General features: G+C 40.0%; 1 protein-coding gene across 1 annotated transcript in view; it reads right to left on the minus strand.

The window, feature by feature from the left end:
- Positions 1-23,240, minus strand: part of LOC140932198 (uncharacterized) — a 51,382-nt gene that overhangs the window by 8,310 nt on the left and 19,832 nt on the right. The window contains exons 2-5 of the mRNA XM_073381838.1: positions 22,994-23,188; positions 10,437-10,694; positions 9,104-9,424; positions 7,115-7,450 (exon numbers count right to left, since the gene is read on the minus strand). Coding sequence (XP_073237939.1) covers positions 7,115-7,450; positions 9,104-9,424; positions 10,437-10,694; positions 22,994-23,081 — 1,003 coding nt within the window. The 5' untranslated portion in view covers positions 23,082-23,188. The remainder of the gene's footprint in view (positions 1-7,114; positions 7,451-9,103; positions 9,425-10,436; positions 10,695-22,993; positions 23,189-23,240) is intronic.

Below are 23,240 nucleotides of genomic sequence, written 5' to 3' on the forward strand. Positions count from 1 at the left end.
TTTCGGTCAATTGTATCCTTTAACTTTAACTTTAACTATAAGGAAAGATGTTATTAGAAGGTGTAATTTCCTTTATTCTTCTTGCACTTTTTACATGCAATTCATTTTAACAGCCGGAGAATGATTTTGGAAATGAAAAGGGAAAATTGTAAAGAGGGAATACGTCAGCACAGAAATGAATTGTCAGCAAATGCCTGTAATCGTGCATCCTTCTGCTAATAAGCTAGCTTGATTCCAGCGTTCACTTAATGGAACTTGCTTGTTTTTGGACTGAGCCTTTCAATAATTTCCCCAAAGTGATTTGTGTCTGTAAAATCGTGTCCAATCAAAGATTTACTTGTATCGATTGCATTAGGATGTGTTTCACGTAGTGAGGGAGAGCTAATCCAAAAGAAGATTTGTGAATGATATACATGTGTCTGGCAAACCCTCAAACGGCTTATACACAGTTATTCGCCTCTCAAAACGTAAGTCCACGCTTACAGAGTTTTTTTCGATCCATAATTTTGGTCAAACTCGAGAGTTTCTCTTTCGTGGTCAGAGTTTATGACGCTTGTTTAAGAGAACAAAATGAGACGAACAAATGTAAATTGCATTTTTTAATAGCTTCAAAACAGCTGCTTCACAGAATATCACTGAACAGACGAAACTCAAAACAGTAGAAGTATAAAAGTGCAGTGAATGTCACAAAATAATCCCAAGCGGTCCCTTTGGGCATTTAGTTCTGTTTGACGTCATCCTTAACCATTTCATACTTGGCAGAGTTCAGGGCTGAGACGTCATCATTACCCAACGATTCCATGTTTTTAACAAATCAAGTGTTTTTTTCTAGTATTCATACTGCATATTTCCGATTGTAAGTAATATCATCAACATATTTCTAACACCGATTTAATATTAAATGTAATCTGTTTTACAGGTGTTTCGCCGATAACAGTTTGAAAAAGCTCAACCCCTGAGAGCCCCTGAGTTCGAATAATATTGACTCTCAATTAGGCTTGATTACCAGCCGCTGTTTGGGAAATGATCCCCCAAAAAGTCGCTTCTCGGGGAGGAACATTAGAGCAGACCTAAGAGTGGGCGTAAATCGAGCAAACTCGCAGTTATTCCACGGAAATTCATATACTGATATCGTGCTGACCTGTTTCGCCGACGCGTTTCCTGGTATAGTTCTATTTGCTGACCCTTAAACATTGCATGCCTTGAAGAAAAACATGAATTCAAGGAACTGTTGGATGCCATCAACGCAGCAAAGAAAGGTAAAGCCCCTGGAAGGTGTGGTGTACCTGCAAAAATCTCGAAACATACATGGCGGTATGAAACTCGCCACTTGGATTTTCCCAGGCGTGAGAAATTCTGTTCCAAAGCCTGGTTCAAACGAGAACACACAACAGCCAATTTCCCATGTGCTCAGGGAACTTTGTACTTGACTAGTTCCAGTCCCTTACGCAGGGGTATCACCTGGAGCTTACAAGGAGCTCCGGATCCTCAGCTCCCCGGCTCTCTTTACGACTATGGCTGGTCAGAGACGTTCAATAGACACAGTCGTGTTATTGGGTGGATAAGCCTCTGGCCCCTTATACTCACTTACACAACGCGTATCTGTCCATCCTGATACGGAAAAACTACCACCGACCTATTGGAGCATTTTGATCGACAACGAACACGACATCCCCAACTTTTAGGTTGTCCGTCGCCTTCCTCCGTTTCATTTGGGTATTAAGTGTTGCCAGAAACTCTTTTCTCCAGTGTCTCCAGAGCAGCTTTACCAGGTTAAGAATCAGTATCCAACGGCTCCCGGGATCAAACGCCAATTCACTGAGGTTCTAGATATACGTCTGATTAATTTCCAATACTCAGTTGGCACCAAAAGTCTCGTAAGTCTCTTCACTATCTGGGGTTAGGCATCTGATAAATCTTTGATGCTCAGTTGGCGACCATAAGTATTGTACATGTCTCCACTGTCGAGGGTTAGGCGTGTGATAAATCTTTGTTAGTAAAATCCAGCTAGTGGTCTATTATCAATGCTGCGTTCTGATTGGTTTAGCTACTACTAGGCTATATGTTATAGCCCACTAGTCGCGAAAAGCGCGGGCTTTTTGGCGGCAAAAATGGATTGAAGTCTAGCTTTAACTAGCTAAAGTTGTTTTGTCTCGATATTTTTTTACCAACTAGTTGGATTTTACTAAAACAATTACCCCTCTCGCCCTCATGGCCTCTGAGTCAATAGCCCATTCGGCCTTCGGCCTCATGGGCAATTGACTCAGAGCCCATTCGGGCTCCATGCAGGAATAATTGTTAAATATTTCGCTAGCGACAGAGTCTAACACCTCCTCGACTGAGTCTGGATCCAGAAAAAAACACCCTTACTATCTGTTCAGAGTGTACAGCTCTCGAAGGGAATCTCTAACAACTCTTACACCTTTCTTTCTTGCCAAGAGCTCTAACCTGCTTCCCTTCTTCTTCTTCTCGAGCTGCATCTTCATATTTATGCCCAACGTAAGTTACATCTGCATCTGCCAACAGCGACGCGTCTACCATTGTATGAATAGATGTGTCAACAACAATTTTCTCACCAATGTGATAGCACCTTGAAAGCTGTCCTCTGAAAAATTCTGGTAACTCATCAGTCACTGAACCATTCTTGATACGTCTTCTTTGAGTCGTCCTATTTTAAACCCAGTAACCATGTTCCCTGCATATCCATCCCTCCTCTAGCATCTGTGATGGGTAAAAACGCATAGAAAATTTTGTTTACGAACCTTCGCTTGGTATAGACAACATCCTGCAGGGAATTGAACTTGAAGTTAAACACATCCGTCTCAGCATCTTATTGCTTTCCTTATGCTTTCATGCAAGGCAGTTCTGGCCTGTTATTACCCCCAGACCGCGGTTTGAAGCCTTCCTTTTCAAGTGGCTCCCCTAGCTCTTCTCTAGCTTTAATCGCTTCTGTAATCATCGTTAGTGCTCAATGAAGTCATAATGTCATCCACGTACACCTGTAATAGGATTATGGCTATTGCTAGCGGGTGGTCATTTCTGTTATCTCCTGCATGTTATCGCACAACGTACTGGCAAGATAAAGTGAAACGCGGTCATCGAACATCAAGCTCATTGCTTCATAAACTTCTGCAAGTATAGAGAGGTGTAACCTCCACCCCCACAGGAAGGGAGTGGTACCCTCCGTCTTTCCTTGCCATGGTAACTTGCGAGAAAATTTCCGTCAGATCTGCTACCAGGGCCACAAGATAACTGCGGAAACGCAATAGCGCATAAAAAACATCTTGCTCAGCTTTGGTCAAGGCAATATGCTATTATGGCTTATTCCTCCGTATAGGGCTACTGAATCGTAGACTATCCTCACTTTAGTGGTCTCTTTGTCTTTTTTCACTACATGAATATGAGGTGGGTACCAACTGGATGTAATCCCGAAGTAACCCTTGGATTCATCCTTTATACCTTGGCTTCTATCACTTGGCAGTATTTCTCAGCAACCTCTAGCCTTAGCTGAAGGTGTTTCTCAAGAGATAAATCGGTCTTCAGCAGTCTTTCTGTTTGAACACAACGGCGTATCTTCGTCATTCCATGGAATTGCCACTTCAGAGTCCCTCAGCATAACGCCTTGATTGTGCCTCTTTGCGCGCAGCAAGCACCTCCTCCGCTGTCAAGCGCTTGTTTTGATCAGCAATTCGCACAACGTCTTCGCCCCACATCTTCTGCATTAGCTCATCGTCCCTCGTTTCTAGAGTAAAGGTCGCATGGGATGTGTAAACATGGCAAGCGTCATGACCCTAGTTTGCTTTATACGAGACATTTCCAACTATTGTCTATGCGAGTGGTTTTCTTTACTCTTACAGACTCCCCCAGATGTCCTTTGCGATATTTAAGTGGTAAAATGAGTTCCTCATAATAATCACTTCTCAATCAAGAACTAAATGTTGAACTGGCTTCATGATCTCCAGGTCGCGATTATGATCTAATTTCTTGCATTGACCGACCAATCAATTGCTTTCATTTCACAATTTCCACAAAAAATAATTGCTCCTTGTTGCTCCCATTCATACCCTAAAGGTTGGAGGAAATTTACAGTTTTGCTGTCCGTTACATTCGACTTCGCTCAAAAAGCAGCAACACAGAGGGCGTACAAACCAAGTATATCTGTTCAGCGATCTCCTCTTCAGGAAGGAGTCGAAGGACGACCCAGACCCACCATCAATATGGTGGGTGTCATCTGCAGCGCTACCGTTTCAGGGCGTGGTATACTTACGGCCTCTTCAGAACCTCAATAACTCGTGTAGATTAGTTGGTACTCCAGGTGATGACGTCTCTCCTGTGGCTTCTTGGGAAGGTTGGAATGTCTCAGCCGACGATGTCTTCTACTATGGCATCCAAAGCACAAACCCAATTTCTCTTATAATTACCATCGTTAACTTACAGTTAATTCTTTCAAGTTTCATACGATGTCAGCACATGTTTTTTTTAGCTGACAAAACATTACATGAATCTTCGCCTGTTCTTTCTCCTGAGCCACTTCGATTTGTTTGGATTTGACTTGGGTTTCTCTTGTTCAGGATTCTCTACATTACTGGAGCAACCAAAGGCTATCACTTTGACTTCACTCTCGGTTTCAGCCACTCATCTAGGTCGCAAAGGGTACTTATTTGGGCTGTAGCTTTACCTTTTGCCTGCTTCACCTTACTGCAATTTTTGGAGGTAGCTTTGCAAAAATCTTCTTTATATTAGTTGCTGGTCTAAAGCCTGCTCCATGAATTGCGCGAGTTGTCAAATTGTTTTCATCCTGATCTGCTGATATCTCCAGGAACTTATTGATCAGTGGCTCTGAAATTAGAGCTGGGTTTCCAAATCGTTCAGTCAGCTTTTCATACTGTTGCACAAAAGACTTATCTTTAGGACGTTCAGGGGCTAACAAATTTCGCAGCACGTCATGTGCATCTGCTCTGATAAACGCTATAAACGTAGCAACTTTGTAATCCGCCTCAATATAATTCGCCGCAATATACAATTCTACTCTTTCGATATAACTTGCAATATCTTTTTTACCGTCCACATACTCTCCAACTTGACCTACAAGTGCCATCCTCGTTGCCAAAATTGTAATATTCTGGTCTTAAACAACAACACGAAAGGAACATTTGCTAGTCATTTTTTTAATCCAACTGCGCATATGCAAAACCTGCCCTAAGATATAAGCGGTCTGGAACCTAATACTGATTACTCAACCCAGATGCTGGATTCTGATTCCGCTACTGTATCATGTGAAACGATTATGCAGATAAAGGAGGGTTTTACGAGTCGCCGTCGTCCTCCGCATGGGTATTGCGACGGAGTTGCTGTCTGCCACCTAGTAATAAATAGCCGCACGAGCAGAAATTTGTGTAGGTAATAGCATGATTTGGAGTGATATTTCGAAATTGTTATACGTAATTTCACGAGCCGTTGGGCAAGTGAGATTTGAGACAATTTTGAAATATCACGAGTGGTGTTTATGCCAAATATCACGTAAAAATCATGCTATTATTTGTTTATACTACTACCCGCAAAGGTTTTGTAATTTTCACATGTAGGTATTTCAAATTAAGATGAAATACCACTGCTCTAAGCCAATCGAATTGCAGAAATTTCTCGTGTAGTGGTATAAGTATAGGTAATAGCATGATTAGCAGTGATATTTGGCATAAATACCACTCGTGATATTTCAAAATTGTCTCAAGTTTCACTCGCCTACCGGCTCGTGAAATTACGTATAACAATTTTGAAATATAACTCATGGTATTTATGCCAAATATCACTACTAATCATGCTATTACCTATACTAATTTACACTATAATTATTTCAAAAACAGAAGTAAACTTTATCCTTCTATTGCCCTATCCGTTTAAAAGGAAATTTCAAGTGCACGTATTTATGGAATTCGCTGTCCACCTGTTAATTTCTTCAATGGAACTCGGCGTAAGTTAAGAAATCACTCGCAAATGACAAAATCGCTGCTTCATGTCAAACACATTTGTCCCCCAAACATTATATGAAACGTTACAGACGTAAAAAAAGACTTTTGAAAAACTTTTAGGCTATTTGAGTTGTCAAAAACCGCAGTGTTAACCTAATAAAAGAATTATTCAAGGAATTCAAGGAACAAAAGTAGGAAAACCGTAAACGCCCAACAGGAACCACAAAAGTACCCGCTTTGTTCGAGTTTTTTATAAGTTTTTTATCGACCGCCGTACCGCAAGGATCAAAGGGTTAACAGTTTGCCTGCTGCCCGGACCGATTTAATGCTTATTCAAGGACATTTAAGAAAACAGTCGCCATAGAAGTAAGTTAACTGTATGTTGCCTTCGTTTTGTTAATTTAGTCTTTCTTTCGTTATACCTTTTAAACAGAATTGAAGTAGCTTAAATTGAGTTTGTTTCAAGAACCATGTGACTTCGCTTGTGTAAACGTTTAGCTTTTATCAGCATTTATTCCGCTTTTTCTATTTTCATGTATCAATTATTTGATTATATTTTTTGAATAAGACATATTTGGACAATTTGATTTCAGCTCGAATTAAATTACTGTTACACAATTGGGAGTTATTCTTCGGATTGGATTCTTCGTTTTCTAATGAAACACTCAGTTGAAAGCAGTTTCAACCCTTCAAGCTTGTCCTCACATGACATGACTCCTTTTGCATTTGCTGTGTTACTGTTTTGAGCCCGAGGGGGCGGGGAGGGGGGTGGGGCACTTCCTTATAAGAGGCTAATGGGGATGTGGCGCTGGATGGGGTCCCATTTTCACGACTGGATTGACTATAATGGGGTCGCACATTTTCGGAGTTTTTGGGGTAAGACAGTTCTCCATATTTATGGTTAGCAAACGTACCAGAATGTTTGTACTGCAGATGAAAAATAGAAAGCGACTAAGTTGGGATCGCGAAAATTACACATTTGCCGCACAAGTTACACATTTAGACAAGTACTGTAACCTCCCCCCCCCCCCTTGGGTTTTGAGCGGTTATTTTTATGTTTCACTCAATTTGGCGGCGTTTTCCACTTTTTAAATTTGATAAATTTCGTGACACAATACCTTTAGATATCACAGAAGTATCAGTACCTTTTTCTGAAGGAGGAAATACTTTCAACTGGATAGTTGAAGACCTGGAATTGCCGAAGTCGCAGAGATACTGACATTTATACTTTCCCTCGTCTGCTTCAGTAACGTTAACAATGGTGAGAATGAAGTCTGTTTTGCATCTGGTGTTGGTTTTCCTTTCTTGTATATTATACTTTTCATTACATTCTAATTTCACTGAGCTGTTGTTAAAATACCACTGTAAAGAATTGTCATCACAGTCGCTTGGCCTAACAAATGCTAAGCACTTTAAGCTAAAATTGAAGTAGGCTTCCACCATAACCTGGGGAGACGAAATCTGCGGAGCCTGGATGATACCTGCATTAGATGATAAGAAGATATGATGAGCAAATATTATTTGAAAATGGTTACCAGTTTTTTGGGCAACCGTAAGGGGTAACATTCTTACTCTTACCCTCCCCTCCTGAATATTTGTGACAATATATGGAGCATCACAACGCTCTGGAGCTTTTACGTGTTGATTTTGTTTATCCCACTGGTTTCCTCCTTTGCGTCTTGTCTCGTCAGGCCGTCTTTAGAGACGCTCTAACGATCGGTTGATCGGATGAACCCCACTTCTCTTACCTCCCACCAATATGACCTGTGCTCAGTAATAAGTGTTGATTTCAATAGCTATTCGGGGTTTCGTTTTCTCTTTTCAACAATCACATAAAACTTTACATTGGAATCTTGATGTAACGAACAGCTGAACGAAGACCCAAAAGACTGGCAAAATACGTTCACTATAAAGAGGTTTTGTTATATCGAGGTTCTCTTTTTCTATTGTACAGTCAAATCCCGCTGCAGTATGGAAACCCGCTCAATTTAGACATCTCATTGTTACGGACAGTTTGATTTGTCCCTGGGGAAAGAAAGCCCTTTCATTTTCTACCCTCTTAATAAGGTCACCCCGTTTATACAGACACTTTCTTAGTACGGTCAGTACGGCCCCTTCAGTGTCGGGATTTACGGGGTTTGACTATATTATTTCTGGGGCGGAGAGTATCGCTTTTCATTAAAAATTGAATAATTGGATAATGCAATTCTAGTGCTCTGATTGGCCTAAACATCATGGTATAGGAGCCGTTATACCATGCTCTTCAAATATGGAAACTGTACGCGTCTGCTCAAAATTAAAAACAAGATGAAAATCGGTTGGTTTACAAATAAAGTCGGGAAGATTTCTCGATATTTTGTGGGCGTTTTTAATAGAATAATTATTCCACTCGCGCTTGTTGCATATGAGATGATTATAGCCAACTCGGTGCTACGCGCCTCGTTGGCTAACTACCATCTCATATCCAAAGCACACTCGTGGAAAAAGTGGAATAATTGTGAATTATACCGACGACTTCGTTGTATAGAGGTTCTACTGGATTTCCGGTGAGAACAATCCCCTCTCATTAATGACTGTCCTCTGCTTGATTCCTCAAGCAACATCATATGTGGCCGGCCGGGTTGAGTTTTGTTGCTTCTCACCCTTATTACGCCATTGCCGCCAAAACCACACATCACTCCCACGTTAATCCCGCCAGCTGCGCAGGGTAAATTTGAGCCAGAATGGCAGACAAAGAACCACTATGTGGATGAGCTAGCTCCACTAAATCGTTATTTCTTTCTTTCTTTCTTTATTTACTTATTTACCTATCCCTTGTGACCCGAGGGGTAAACAAATAAAAATTCCAGCGTCCATTTAGTCTGAATGAAAGAGAAAGGTGGCACGAAATTGTCGGTTTCTTTTTTTTTAAATTCATTTAGGAATAAGTTAATCTGTTATTTGAAATTTGAAACACCCAATATTTAATTCCGTCTAAATCAAGAGACAATGAGCTGTCTCTCTTAGTCTAAATGGGATACTTTCCATTGCTTACAGGGGAAACATGGTATTATGTTTTTTTATGAACCTGCTTCAAAGGAGGTAGTTTTGCGCATCCGTGTGTAGTATTAGAAATAAGAAATTAAATGACTCACAGCGATAATTCAGGTCAATATACCCTGATTTTTCACTAGACCAGCCGGTAATGTTGTTCATTCCAGTGCATTTATAAGTAGCCCCTTCGTGTTTTTCTTGGATATCAGCATTACGGAGAAGGGAACGTAAGGTATCCTCTCCAACCAGCTGCTCTGAGATGTAAAAACCTTCAGATCCGTTGATGATTTGTTTGTTACTTGGATTGTACCAAACTACACGAGGACGAGGCCATCCCTTGAAGGTACACTTCATTTCTATTTCTCTCGTGTCAGGATAGTAGTCAAGGGGAGAACTTGTTTTAGATACTCTCTTAACTGGAACTGAGAAGGAATTCTTCGTCTTAATTTCAAAGCTCATAAGTCATGCACCCAGTCACTTAAACTAGGGAGCTTAAGTGACCAACTCGAAAGCCTAAGCTCCTTTGGCCACTGCGCACATTTCACCTTTGAGCAGGACTTATGTAATTTGCTGGTTTTCTTCTTGTTGTTTTTGTAATATATTTGTAATTTTTATAGCAACCTCTTGAATTAGTGCAAAAAAATATCAAAATCTGAAAGGTGAAAATCTGAACCACCACGACGTCAAAAAACAATTGGTTTTAACATGAAAACAACAGTTGCTGCACGTGCGTCAAGCTTCTTAGTACATTTCTTTGACGTTGACTGCACGACTATGAAGTGAAACCTAGTAATACGACGTTTTATAGAGAAAGTGAACATACGACGACAAATTCTCCTTTTTCTTTCTGATCCTGAATAAAGTCCTTAAGAATTCAACTCCAAGAGAAATAGCCTGCCGTCGTCGTCGTCGTTGCTTAGCTCGCGATTTTTAAGATAACTACAGTCATCTCTCTTACCGACACATTCCAACCAACCATGTTTTACTCCATGCCTTGTTCGTGTTGAATAGGCCCTTTGCAGTAACTCATTTTTGTGGCACAAACCTGCCATGCTGGAGAGCGAGGCCCTACGCACTGAGTCAAGCCAAACAAAAAGCTAACATCATTTGAAATGATTCCTTTGTTTGTTGTTTGTCATGGCCCTTTGCTTTGCTTGCCCTTCAGCATGACATGAGCAACTAGAGTTCAGCGGTGAACCATGTTCAAGTGAGGTGATTTAGCTGGCTATAATTTCAACCGTTTTTACGATCAATCCAACCGTAAAAATTGCCTCAGCTGAGCTTGAATCTGCCTAAACCTGTTACGAGGCATCCATAGGATTCGTTATAATCTATTTAAAAAAAAAGACGCACACAAAAAAACTGATGGGCGCATTATGATATTTTTATCCCCATCAATTTAATACAGACAAGGCAAAAGAAGAACATACTCACTGGCGTATTTTATAGAAAAACATTCACGTGGCTGACTTCTATTCTTTGAATCGATTTGTTGTAAGAACAGACCGGCGTCACTGGCATTGAGGTGTTTTTCAAGGTACTGCCAGGTCATGTCTTGTACTTTTCCCCCATTCTTAATCGAGCAGTTCAAAGTCACTTTAGAGTCGATGGGCGTTACTGTTATTGTCTGAAAAGGCGGTTGGCATTTCTGTGCACTTATTTCACAGTCTAGGTTCCCTGTGGGTGACACATCTATCGCGTAAAAAAGGAAAGAATAAAAAGGGAAATTCTTTATTTCATCAAACATTCGCAATTTCGGTTTCTGGGAAACTGCCTACCAACCCCTCCCCTAAGCCATCATTTTGCCCTAAGCGAGAAGTAAGTGTTAATGTTAGCTTAGGGGAGGGATAGGTGGGCAGTTTCCCAGAAACCTAAATTGATCCAAATATTCATTAACCCTTTAAGTCCAAGTAGTGACCAAGATCAATTTTCTCCTAACAATATCCATACATTGTCAACAGAAAAGTCATGACAATTACTAAAATGATCACCCAAGTAAAAATGTCTTGATCTTTTATCAAATTCTCTCAACTCATTCGTAAAGGAAATGTATGGAGATCAGTTTCGAGAATTTGTATGTGGATACTGGAGCTTAAAGGGTTAACTAACACAAACCTCCACAGGAACTCTTGACAAACCTACTACAGGGCACCCATCGACAGTTTCCTCCTAAATACATTGAAAACATTTTTTAGGCTATCCAGAGTACTTTCACATCTCTAGAATGGTGCTATAAACTTTGTATCTGTTCGGTCGTCCAAGGGCAACTTGAGTCTTTTCGAAATTATTAGGGCTTCAGTATTACTTTCCCGAAAATTTTAGTTGCGATTTAACGCTTTGCAAAAGTGAGAATTTTTCTCATTCCTCTCTCCATCGCATTTTTGAATTCGATAGGGAATTTATTAGGTAAGCTTCGAAAATTGTACATGAATGGAACAGTCACCTAGAAATTTGTAGCCGTGCTCAAATAATAGAAAATTTCAGGCAATGTTTGGTTCTCTGAACAGATATCATACAGAAAACAATCGTTGGGTGCCCCTGCTACTATCCGAGTGAAAGTCACTATCCCAGCCCATGTAATATGTTTTTTGGCTGGTTATTGTTCTTTGGTAAAGTAATGGGCTTCTCAAAAGATAGCTTTGCAATGGCTGATTTGACACTGAGTCTTATCAGCAAATAAGAACAATTAATCCCACTGATGGTTGAAAATAAGCAATGATTATTATATTTAAAGTTATTTTAAATATTTAATTTTAAAAGGAATCAATAATTAAATTCAAGTAGCTTTTGCAATACTGTATTACTTTGTTATAGTAATGCAAATAAAACTTATTGTTGTTGTTGATCGAAACTATTTTCGTCATGATCATTAATGAACATTAACGAATTATTTGATTTCCATAATTTCTGAGGCATCATACACTGATATTGTTTTAGTCAAGGCAAAGAATTCACGAAACAACAAGAGTAGTATAGGAGGGATGAAATTAACCTCTTTTTTGGGGAGGATTCTCATTAAGGTGGGGAGGAATACATTAACGTCGCTGACGTCATAGGCTATTGTCTTGATCTCATGAATAAAATGCAGGAATCTCATTAACTTGCGGTGGAATCTCATTAACATAAGGTCGTGTGCTATTTTAAGTTGCTTTAGGTTTTCTAGATACTTTAAGGTCGATAGACGTCTTCGTTTTCTATTGGTTAGTTAGAAAATAAGAAAAGTTTTCATTGGTTAATTCATAGTGCCTGAGGAGTAAAGTCAAACTTGTCTCTGACTTAAAATCACTGAGACGTAACGTAATTATGCAAGTCCTATTTCCTGCTGCTGCGATTGTCCTGGTTCCGGTTCACTGACTTTTGGCAGGCAAATCGTGCATATTAATGAGGGCAAAGACAAACTAGCTCTTGTCCTATTTGCTGCTGCTGTGATTGTCCTAGTTCCCAATCACTGATTTTTGGCGGGCAAATCGTGCATATTAATGAGGGAAAAGGCAAAATAGCTCTTTTTTTTACACTGCAAACAATGTTTTACTTACCCCTCTCCTTTTCACAATTTTGTTATTTTCCTTCCGCAATTTTTTTATTCCCATTTTTCCCTCCTCCTCCTCATTTCTATTGTTTTCCCTCCTCCACCACCACCACCACCACCACCACATTTCTATTGTTTTCCCTCCACCATCACCACCACCACCGCCACATTTCTATTGTTTTCCCTCCACCGCCACGACCACATTTCTATTGTTTTCCCTCCACCACCACCACCACCACCGCCACATTTCTATTGTTTTCCCTCCACCACCACCACCACATTTCAATTGTTCTATTGTTTTCCCTCCTCCTCCTCCTCATTTTTGTTTTCCCTCCTCCTCCTCCTCCTCCTCCTCCACCTCCTCATTTTTATCGTTTTTCCTCGAAAAGGCCAAGTGGCTAAAATCGGACCATCACATTGAGTTTGGCCATATAGGCCTGATTTTAGCCACTTGGCCTTTTCGAGGTAAAACGATAAAAATGAGGAGGAGGAGGAAGAGGAGGAGGAGGAGGAGGAGGAGAGAAAACAATAAAAATGAGGAGGAGGAGGAGGAGGAGGAGGAGGTAAACAAAAATGAGGAGGAGGAGGAGGGAAAACAATGGAAATGTGGTGGTGGTGGTGGTGGTGGAGGGAAAACAATAGAAATGTGGTGGTGGTGCAGGGAAAACAATAGAAATGTGGTGGTGGTGGTGGTGGTGGTGGAGGGAAAACAATAGAAATGTGGTGGCGGTGGTGGTGGTGGAGGGAAAACAATAGAAATGTGGCGGTGGTGGTGGTGGAGGAAAACAATAGAAATGTGGTGGCGGTGGTGGTGGTGGTGGTGATGGAGGAGGGAAAACAATAGAAATGAGGAGGAGGAGGAGGGAAAAATGGGAATAAAAAAATTGCGGAAGGAAAATAACAAAATTGTGAAAAGGAGAGGGGTAAGTAAAACATTGTTTGCAGTGTAAAAAAAAGAGCAATTTTCCTTTTCCCTCATTAATATGCACGATTTGCCCCCCAAAAATCAGTGAACGGGAACTAGGACAATCACAGCGGCAGCAAATAGGACAAGAGCTAGTTTGTCTTTGCCCTCATTAATATGCACGATTTGCCTGCCAAAAGTCAGTGAACCGGAACCAGGACAATCGCAGCAGCAGGAAATAGGACTTGCATAATTACGTTACGTCTCAGTGATTTTAAGTCAGAGACAAGTTTGACTTTACTCCTCAGGCACTATGAATTAACCAATGAAAACTTTTCTTATTTTCTAACTAACCAATAGAAAACGAAGACGTCTATCGACCTTAAAGTAACTAGAAAACCTAAAGCAACTTAAAATAGCACACGACCTTATGTTAATGAGATTCCACCGCAAGTTAATGAGATTCCTGCGCATTTTATTCATGAGATCAAGACAATAGCCTATGACGTCAGCGACGTTAATGTATTCCTCCCCACCTTAATGAGAATCCTCCCCAAAAAAGAGGTTAATTTCATCCCTCCTATACTACTAACAAGGAATTAGCTTCTGGATTGAAAAAACAGTTATTTCCGCGTATGAACGCTCCACGGAAAAATCGTGAACTATCGCAGTCCTCTGATCGCCTGTAATGTACATGTAGCCTAATTTTTGAAAACGTTCCTCAAAAAGGCCCAGAATATACCCAGCGGTGAGAATTTTCATAGGAGACTTGCCGTCTTGGTTGGTCTCAGCGTCAAGCTCAGACCCTGAGCTAACTTCCTATGGGGTGTGAACAGGCCTCCATGTCTATTCTTAGGTGGAGCGGGTGATGCAAAGTGAGTGCGGTAGCGATTTCTGTGTCGGAGTGAAGCTGCTTGGCGCCGATATTGAAAATGGATTGTCACATTTTGGATAAGTTTCTACCAGTCTTTGTCCCAGTGTGAACAGGCTTCACTGAAGAGCGGCACGTTTAATTTACATTTTACCTAAGGATATGGATTCGGAGGACGTGCTCAGTTCAGTGGCCCACCTTTTCTTTTCATTACAAGTTAGATGTTCTTAGACATTTTTATAGGGCGCATAGCGAATCCTTACGACGCAATTGTTCGTCATGTATACAAAGCTAATAATCTAGTCACGGACAAACAATGGGCATACCGCGCAGGATTTTCAACAGAACTGTTACTAATACAACTTACTGAAACATGGAGAGAAGCTGTGGACGCAGGCTTAGTGGTAGCATTGCCTACATAGATTTTAAAAAGGCATTCGATAGTGTGTCGCACGCCATTCTCGAAACAAAGTGGGAAAGGGACTTTGGCATATCAGGGCTACTCCTGGATTGGCTTAAAAGTTACTTGAAGGAAAGACAGCAATACACAGCTGTTAATGGATCAACTTCAGAGTTAGTACCGATCTCTTTTGGAATTCCTCAAGGGTCTGTCTTGGGGCCGACACTTTTCGCTCTCTTCACGAACGATCTTCCGTCCTCAGTATCTTCCGGATCCGTCTATATGTTTGCCGACGACACAACGGTTTACTGCAAAAGTGACACGGCAGAAAAAGGTATTGCCAAGTTAAATTCTGCACTTCGTGAATTAAACGAGTGGTGCCTCATTAACAGATTAACACCCCACCCAAGTAAAAGTGAGGCCATGCTAATCTCTAGAAGAAATCCCCCGGTTAACATTCCCCCGATCTTTATCGGAAATTCTACGATTGAATGGGTATCGAAATCACGATTACTGGGAATGACCGTCGATGAGAAACTGACCTGGACTCAACATATGCTGGAACTCAAAAAATCATTTGCTAAAAAACTAGGATTACTTAAGAAGTCGAGATTTCTCCCTAGAAACGTTCGTCAGGACCTCTATTTTAAGGTCATCTTGCCTTCAGTGACCTATGGTCTTATATTATGGGGATCCTGTTGCAGTTCCGACTTATTTCAGTCCCTGGAAAGACTTCACTGCAGGGCTGCGAGACTTATCTTTCATTTGCCGAAAGACATGGCATCTGCTGATGTCCTACAACGGGCCCAATGGCCGACCCTGTCTATTTATTATAACTTAGCCATTTTTATCTGTCTTCATAAAGCTTTCCACGATAGGTTACCTGTCACATTAATCGACCTGATTTCTAAGAAACGGGCCACAAACTATTCAACCCGGACTTGCCCTTCTTTAATTGTTCCACGCTTCAACACGCGTTACATGAGGACTCTGTCGCGTTTAGAGGCTCAGTCCTGTGGAATGCAGTGACCAACAACTGTAGTGCCCTGACAAAAAACATTCCTTATCGTGATCTCAGGCTAAAGCTTAAATCTCAAGCTAATTTTAATGAATTCAGCTTTACGATAACGTCTGCATCCACTTGTAATTTTAGAAAAGGTGACTTTGTATATACTTAAATTTATGCTCATAATTTCATATTTGTAAGCGTTAATTTAGTTCAAACGTTTTGTCTGTATATACCCCTATTTTTTTTTTTTTAGTTTAGTTGTAATTAGTTAATTGCAAACGACCCCACAAGCTCATGTAGCTTTAATACTCATCGTTTTAAAATAAAGGCTATCTATCTATCTTACCTGATATAATGTATGAGAACATTGGCCGAACCGTCTTCTCGTACCAAGGTACGAGTCAAGATACATGAAAGATTCTCGCCGAGATTCTCTCTCATATAGAAGTGCTTCGTTATGAAACTTTGTTAACTACAATGACAAGGAAGCATCTGCGACCCTCAGGAAGCGTGTCAGCGCTGAAGATTATTTTATAGATTTCAAGTTTGAATGTACGTCTGCAACTACTATAAGATGAAGACAACAGAATTTTATATATTACTGATCACTGTGTCCCTATAATATATAATATATACATTTAGCCAGGGCTAACAGCGAAGTTCCCATTAATAAATTTATAATTTAAATTAAACATAAACTTGCATTCCGCAAATCCGTTAACTTAAGGGCACATTCATGTGACTTTTGAGGGAAAGGCTAAATGATTTTAGAGTGAAACAAATCTTGCATCGACTTGACAGCCTTATATGTACACCCAAAAAAAATCTTCGGTCGCATTTAAGAGCAATAATGGCTCTTGATCACAGTAGGTTAAGCGTGGAAAACAAATTCTTGGAAAACAAATCAGGCCGAATTTTTTGCGTTCGACAAGTTTACTTTACAAACTCTTGCCAAAAAATCTGGGTGTGTGCAAACCATCCTTTTATACTTTAAATATACATCACATCTGAGGAGAAAGAGTACTATGAGGCGCTGTTTTTATCATACAGACCTCGTACAAAATGCAGTAGTTCACAATTTTTCAAGACAAATTGCATTCATTCAATATTCAGGACTATCAAAGCACGCGTGGACCTTTAGCGAAACCGTTCAAAAAATTTCCAAAATCACCTATACAGTCAGCCGGTTCTAACTTTTGGCAAGCGCCAAATTTGCAAAGAAATTTTAAAAGAGTTACGCTTCCACATGATAAAGGATTTATTGTTTTTATTTTTTATTAATGGTTTTATAACGATGTGTAATCTTCAAAAGCGTTTGATACGTGTGGCATTTAGAGTACTCCGGCAAGCGATGATCATGAACGACTGAAAACAAACGGCAAAGCGATGAAAATTGCACTTTTGAGACTACTAACAATGGGTAGAACATTTACTGAGAGACAACAATTTTCATTTACGAAACTAAATGAGTATTTAAGTGTCTCTAAGAATCCTGAGTCTTTAAGCTTAAAGAGTAAGTTTATGTTTTAAGCCCGGGGGGGGGGGGGGGGGGCACTTGGGTATATTTGGGGTGGGTATGTGCCGCCCAGGACTCCAAATTGGCACCCCGTTCTAAAAAAAATTTCCCCTAAAATTGATACCCCGTTCTAGAAATGGGCCAAGTTTTTATATCCCGTTCTAGAATTCGCCCTAAAACTGATACTCTGTTCCAGAAATGGGCCAATTTTTTATACTCCGTTCTAGAAAGTTTGTAAATTGAAATAGCTCTGTTTTTTGAAAAAGATATTTCTTTATTTGTTCGACTTATACATCAAATAAATGCTTCTTCATAATCAGCAACAATTTTAAGCAGAAGATAAAGCCGTGATCCACAATTTTTATACCCCGTTCTAGAAAACGCCTCCCTACATGGATACCCCGTTCTAAATCAGGAACTTCAAAATCACGACCCCGTTGGGCGGCACATACCCGTATAGGTAATGTATGGCAGTACCCCCCCCCCCCCGTGGTTTTAAGCCGCCGGCTTCCCGGTGTTTGCTGTTTTCAAAGATGAACTTGCGATAAGAAATTCGCTCAAAGCGTTATTTCTGCAGCCAAAATTATAACTAAATATTCTTCGGCAAGTTTTTTCTTTCTATTCGCGGCGAAATATCGACTTAAGGCTTTTTAAAGTTCTGTAAGCTTATATCAAACCTCATACTATGGCAGATTAGTGTCTCAAATCTTAATACAAACGTGCATAAACTAGCTTCATAAACTGCGCTCGACTTCATGAAATTAGATATAAATACAATAATTACTCAGGCTTACCATATTTCGAGATGCAGCTCCTGCAAGCTGTCAAGTAAGGCCAGGATCGCTTGAGCCTTTATAATTCTCTTACTCATCCAGCAAGGTGAAAAACAAAAACGATGCCATCCGACTTTGACAAGTTGCGCATTTCTCGACCAAAAATACAATAAACAAACCAGCCATGAATAACAGAAGACTCTTGATAGCAGCTGTATTTTATTTTGTACATCCAGGGCAAAAAGATAGTTAAAAACTCTGTCAAAGTAAACAACTCGCAAGACGCTGCAAAAATTTTCTGCATGAACTCACCTGTCAAATTTTAACCAATCATAGCATAAAAATTGGACGTGAAGCGTGACCAACGCGTGACTATGGTGAGAAAAGTGGAAAGAATTTGTCTTCCCTGTTTGCATTCTCAAATAACTGGCTGAATTTTCGCGTCCGAGTTCAGTTTGAAATCAAAATGTTAATAGTGCTGGGCCATAGTGAAAAAAACACAACATATTTCATATGAATTAAAAAATGAGCCTGCAATCATTTGAAAACTAGTAACTTGTCACCGAATAGCATCAAAAAAAATATTCCACATGGATGGGTCGACACCTGAGGCCGCGATACGGTCAGGTGATACTGGTCAGCGGATACCTGGTTTTGACAGCTGTCAATTGATCACAACGTTGATGCGCAATTAGTGGGCTCCCAAAGTAGCTAGAAAGTGTGAGAGTAAACATTGGTATACCTGTGGTGCGGACGAACGGTCTCTCGGGCAATCTCGGGCGGGCGGTCAGTCGGTGTACGGTCACGTGATTACCAAATTTTCTCGGATGGGTAGATTACTTCATTTTCTTACCCATGGTGCTCCGCTATAATTTGTATATATGTTTTGATGTAGATTAGGTTAGTTTAATTCTTAAACACACGACCCCACAAGCTTTTATAGGTTTAAAATTTATCGTGTTTAATTAAAGATTATGTATATATGTATGTAACAGGTGTTGGGAACGTAGCGAAAAATAAGAGAAGAGGTGAGATAAATATTCAGAGTGAGGATTGGGATTTAGTGTACCAAGCTCTCTCGGCCAACCGCTCCAGCACGATGTTCGATATGTCTGTGAGCAACTTGTTCCAGCTTCGTGCAGCTGCCATTTATACTATGCCGGATACTCCCTTTTTATACCTATCCGGCGGTATAGTGACGACAGAACCTTGCCCTTTTCCCTCACTAACAAAGTCTCCGTTGCAGTTCCCACCGAAATCATCAATGACTTCCTTGTTAAGTGATGTTGAATGAGTAGGATATAGGCAGTAGATATTTTTTTGACTTGCTACACAAATTGTATTGTTGATATTTGTTTTGTTGTTCTGATCATTTTTAACGAATTGCAGGTGAATTGAGCCTAACATGCAACGAGCAATGCCACGTGGAGGCTGTAATATTACATTCTACATTCGTGCCTGTATTTTAGCACGTTGGGAAGTTGATTAGTCCAACCGGTTCCCCACCAAAGAAAACAAACTAACAAATCAACAAAGAAGCAAAATACAACCACAAAAATAAAAAGCTACAAAAGAAACCAAACAAACAAATAACTAAAACAAAAAACAGTGAATGACCTTGCGGAATATATATAATCAGCTATATAGTATATAGTGATTTTGTTAGCGAGACATTTATTGCCAATCGAATTTTTCTGCCATTTAGGATGTCAATCGCCCGTGAATCTTTCCTCTCTATTAACCGGCGATATTAACGATTTGTAAGAAAATGTTTCGGTCTCTTTTGTTAACGATCGATTCTTGTTATTGGGCACGTCGTTTTCAGTTAGCTTTTATATGCAAATGCAAGAAAAAATAATTAGAAAATGACTCATTTTTCTGTTTACTTTTGTGGCGTCTACAGTCGATGTCCACTTTGCAAACACAGACCCGTTTATCACAGCTGAAAAATAACCCACCTTGTTTTCTTCTTGGTGCTTATGGGGGCTTTACGTAAGGTTTTCTTTTTAAAACATTAGTGACATAACGCAGAGATGTCCTGCCTCTTGTTACTTGTGAAACAAGGACCGAGAGCGACGCTAAATAGGGAATATTTTTTTCCGGTTTACTGCATGTACTGATGCACATATAGCGAGAAAGTGCTACTATGTCTAACTTACAAAGATGACGTACCTTGAATCCAAAGAATCGTCAAAGAAAAAAACAGAAACAATTTAAGGAAACAAACTTTGAGATCTTTTCCTACGAAGTCGTTCTTCATGTTTGCTGTATAACTGTTTTCTGTTTGAGCGACTTGAAGCAAGTAATCAACTGTCTCGATTAATTAATGCAATTCACTGCGTGTCCTCATATAACTCGTGTAACTAACATATATCAAGCTGAGATAGTCAGTTGCATGGATATGGGAGCCTAGTTGTAACTGAACAATTAAAACATCTCGGTTTTAACGTCAGTTTTATCGGAGAAGGCCCTCCTTCGACTTGGATTCAGTTATAGATAAAATACATATTAATTGCCCCTTGTGCCTTCCGCCATTGAAGTTTAAACTATATTTGATCCTCATTTTATCACCCACGGACTAAAGCCGAAAACTTAGTTGGGAAATTTCACTCATCGCTATTTCCAAAGACAATAAATTTTGCTGTAGGTATTCATATTTTAGGCGCTCTGGTTGCCTATGGCTAGCTGAATGGCAGTTGCTAAAATTAGCTCTCGTAACCTTAACCTTAGTTTCAGGTTTCTTATGTAAATTTTACGCAACTAGTGCTCGCCGTTTCTCAATGGACCGCTAATAAGCGACCATATTTAGACGGATATGAGGGCGGTCACTAACGATAGCTTAGCAAAAAACCTGGGAATATGTTAGATTAAGAAACAGTCTGTTTACACGCCCGGAGCTCTTCCCAGTCTCTCACTCTCTTTTCACCCTCGACCAGGATTTTTACCTAGCAGCAACACAAACTTATGGGCTGTTAAGCACCTTGGCATGTGTTCTTTATTACGAAAACATTTAGCTAAAAGAATATTAAGGAGTTTCTTTTTTAATAACTTTGATCATTCCAAATCAACGAACCATTCGCGCTTTTGCTCTGCATTACCCCAAATTTGAATCATGAAGTTAATGCTTTTGTTTAAGTGTCGACGTAGTGGTCGGTTATAAGAACTTAAAAACAAATGAAACGGTCCAGCTGGTGATTACAAGACAGGTCCGCTTACGGGAACTGTTGCTTTAGAAAGCTTTACATTACAGCGCTTTTAAAAGTCAGTTCAAACGGTGTTTGTCTGAATGCTGCCTGTAATTAGAGGTGGTCGCTTATGAGAGTGTCGCAAGGAGAACTTCGGCTGTATTTTTAGGACGCTGAAGATGGGAAATAGCTAAATTATCGGAATAAATTAGCATACTTTTAATTATTAAAGTCATTTTTCAAGCCACCTTGCAACAACGCCGCTGTCGGTGGCAAACGTCCTGAACTATTTATTCCGAACCTACCCCAAAAAGCTTTCATACTCTCTTCGCTCTCCTTTTTAAAAGTGTTTTTGAATTTTTGCGTTTCCTAAACGAAAACTAAAATTAAATCGTTTAGTTGCACAAATGCTATAAGTATAACTGCTCTAAAATACTGTAGTACGTTTGAAGGCCAGTACTCTTGCAGCCGCCATCAGTATTCCCGCCAAAATTAGCACTCGCTTGCTCCAAACCTAAAGAAGGGTCATGTTGGATAAGGGACGATCCTCACTAGTATTTTTTTTTGCTTGCTTCAGTTGTAAATTTTTCTCGTGCAATTTCTGTTGTTTTGGTTACCAGCTTTAACGGTTCTGAAGCAATTAAACTGACGCTAACGGCCTAAGGGCAAATCCACATTGAGGTCGTTAGTGAGTTATTAGTTTCCATACTCCATTCTCGTCAGCTAGTTTTAGCGTGCCGAGAAACAAAATCAACTTCTGTTGCCTGTGATGAAAACTCTATCTACTGTTTTAGCCAATCCTCGGCGACCCGGTCAGGGTTATTTCAAATGAAGCAGGAAATTAACGGGTGAATTATTACTAAGTTTACAACTGAACAGAAGGGCTCTTTGGACACTTTTCTTACATCGTTTCCACAAACATATGATTTATTTTCTCAGTGCTGATTTTCCAGTTCAAAGGCGTCTGGAACTGTCTATTCTTTAAAAGAGTTAGTTGTAACAAGTCCCGGGGGGGGGGGGGGGGAGGGGGTCTCAACAAAGTTTTATACTGGGACGCTCCGCTTTGAGGTCGAACCCCTTAACCTTTTATTTCCCTGTTATCCACGTCAGTGAAGACATAATTAAAATTTAGTCGATCGAAAACAAGACTCGGCTTTTGAAACAAAAGGTGCCTCTGTTATATGCCCTCTATTGCATAACAAATGCTACCCCCCTTAACTTATCTACCTTAGAACGCTGCTTCCCTTTAAACTGCTATAAATGCGCTGTCTTAAAAATGTGAATAAATCACAAAAGGTTTTTTGACTTTTTCGGAACCATAAAATGTAGGAGATAGGGGTAGGGGATGGGGGGATGAAGGTAGGTAGGAAAGGGAAAAAGGGAGGGGGATTGGGGCCTCCGCTTTCGCGCTCTTCTCATAATTTTACAGATGTTTGACTGAAACAAATTCCCGCTATAACGGACCCTTGCTAATGAGGACAGTAACTCAAGGTCCCAACAGTGTCTGCTATAAAAGGAGTTGACTGTAGAGCTGAAAGAAAATAACTTCTTTTCCTTTCTTATGACCTCAAAGTGGTAACATTGCATACGGAGAACTTGGAGTTCTTTTTCTTTCAAAAACATTTTCCTTCCAGATCATTCGATGAATGACTAGCTTTGTTCTCTTGATTCTTGGGGGAGTTTGGGAGCCCTGTTTCTTTTAATTTCTTTTTTTTCAAGAGTGAAAATAATTTGTTGGGTTTACTTATACACAAAGCGTACAGAACATATAATTTTTACTGAATTACTTACAAAGATAACCTACCTTGGATCCAAAGACTCATCAAAGAACAAAGTAAAAGAAATTTAAGGAAACGAAGTCTGGGATCTTTTCGTACGTAGTCTTTCTCCATGTCTTTAGCCGGTTTTTCTATTTGCCTGCGACGTGCTTTGGTGCCAGTAGAACTTCCTCAATACTTTAACTGACTTCCTTTCTTCATAATAGAACCGCTGAGTAAACCTTCGATAAAGGTTATCATCAGATTAATGATTAATGCCACATATTTTTAGAA

This window comes from Porites lutea, chromosome 3, assembly GCF_958299795.1.
Source record: "Porites lutea chromosome 3, jaPorLute2.1, whole genome shotgun sequence".
NCBI lineage: Eukaryota > Metazoa > Cnidaria > Anthozoa > Scleractinia > Poritidae > Porites > Porites lutea.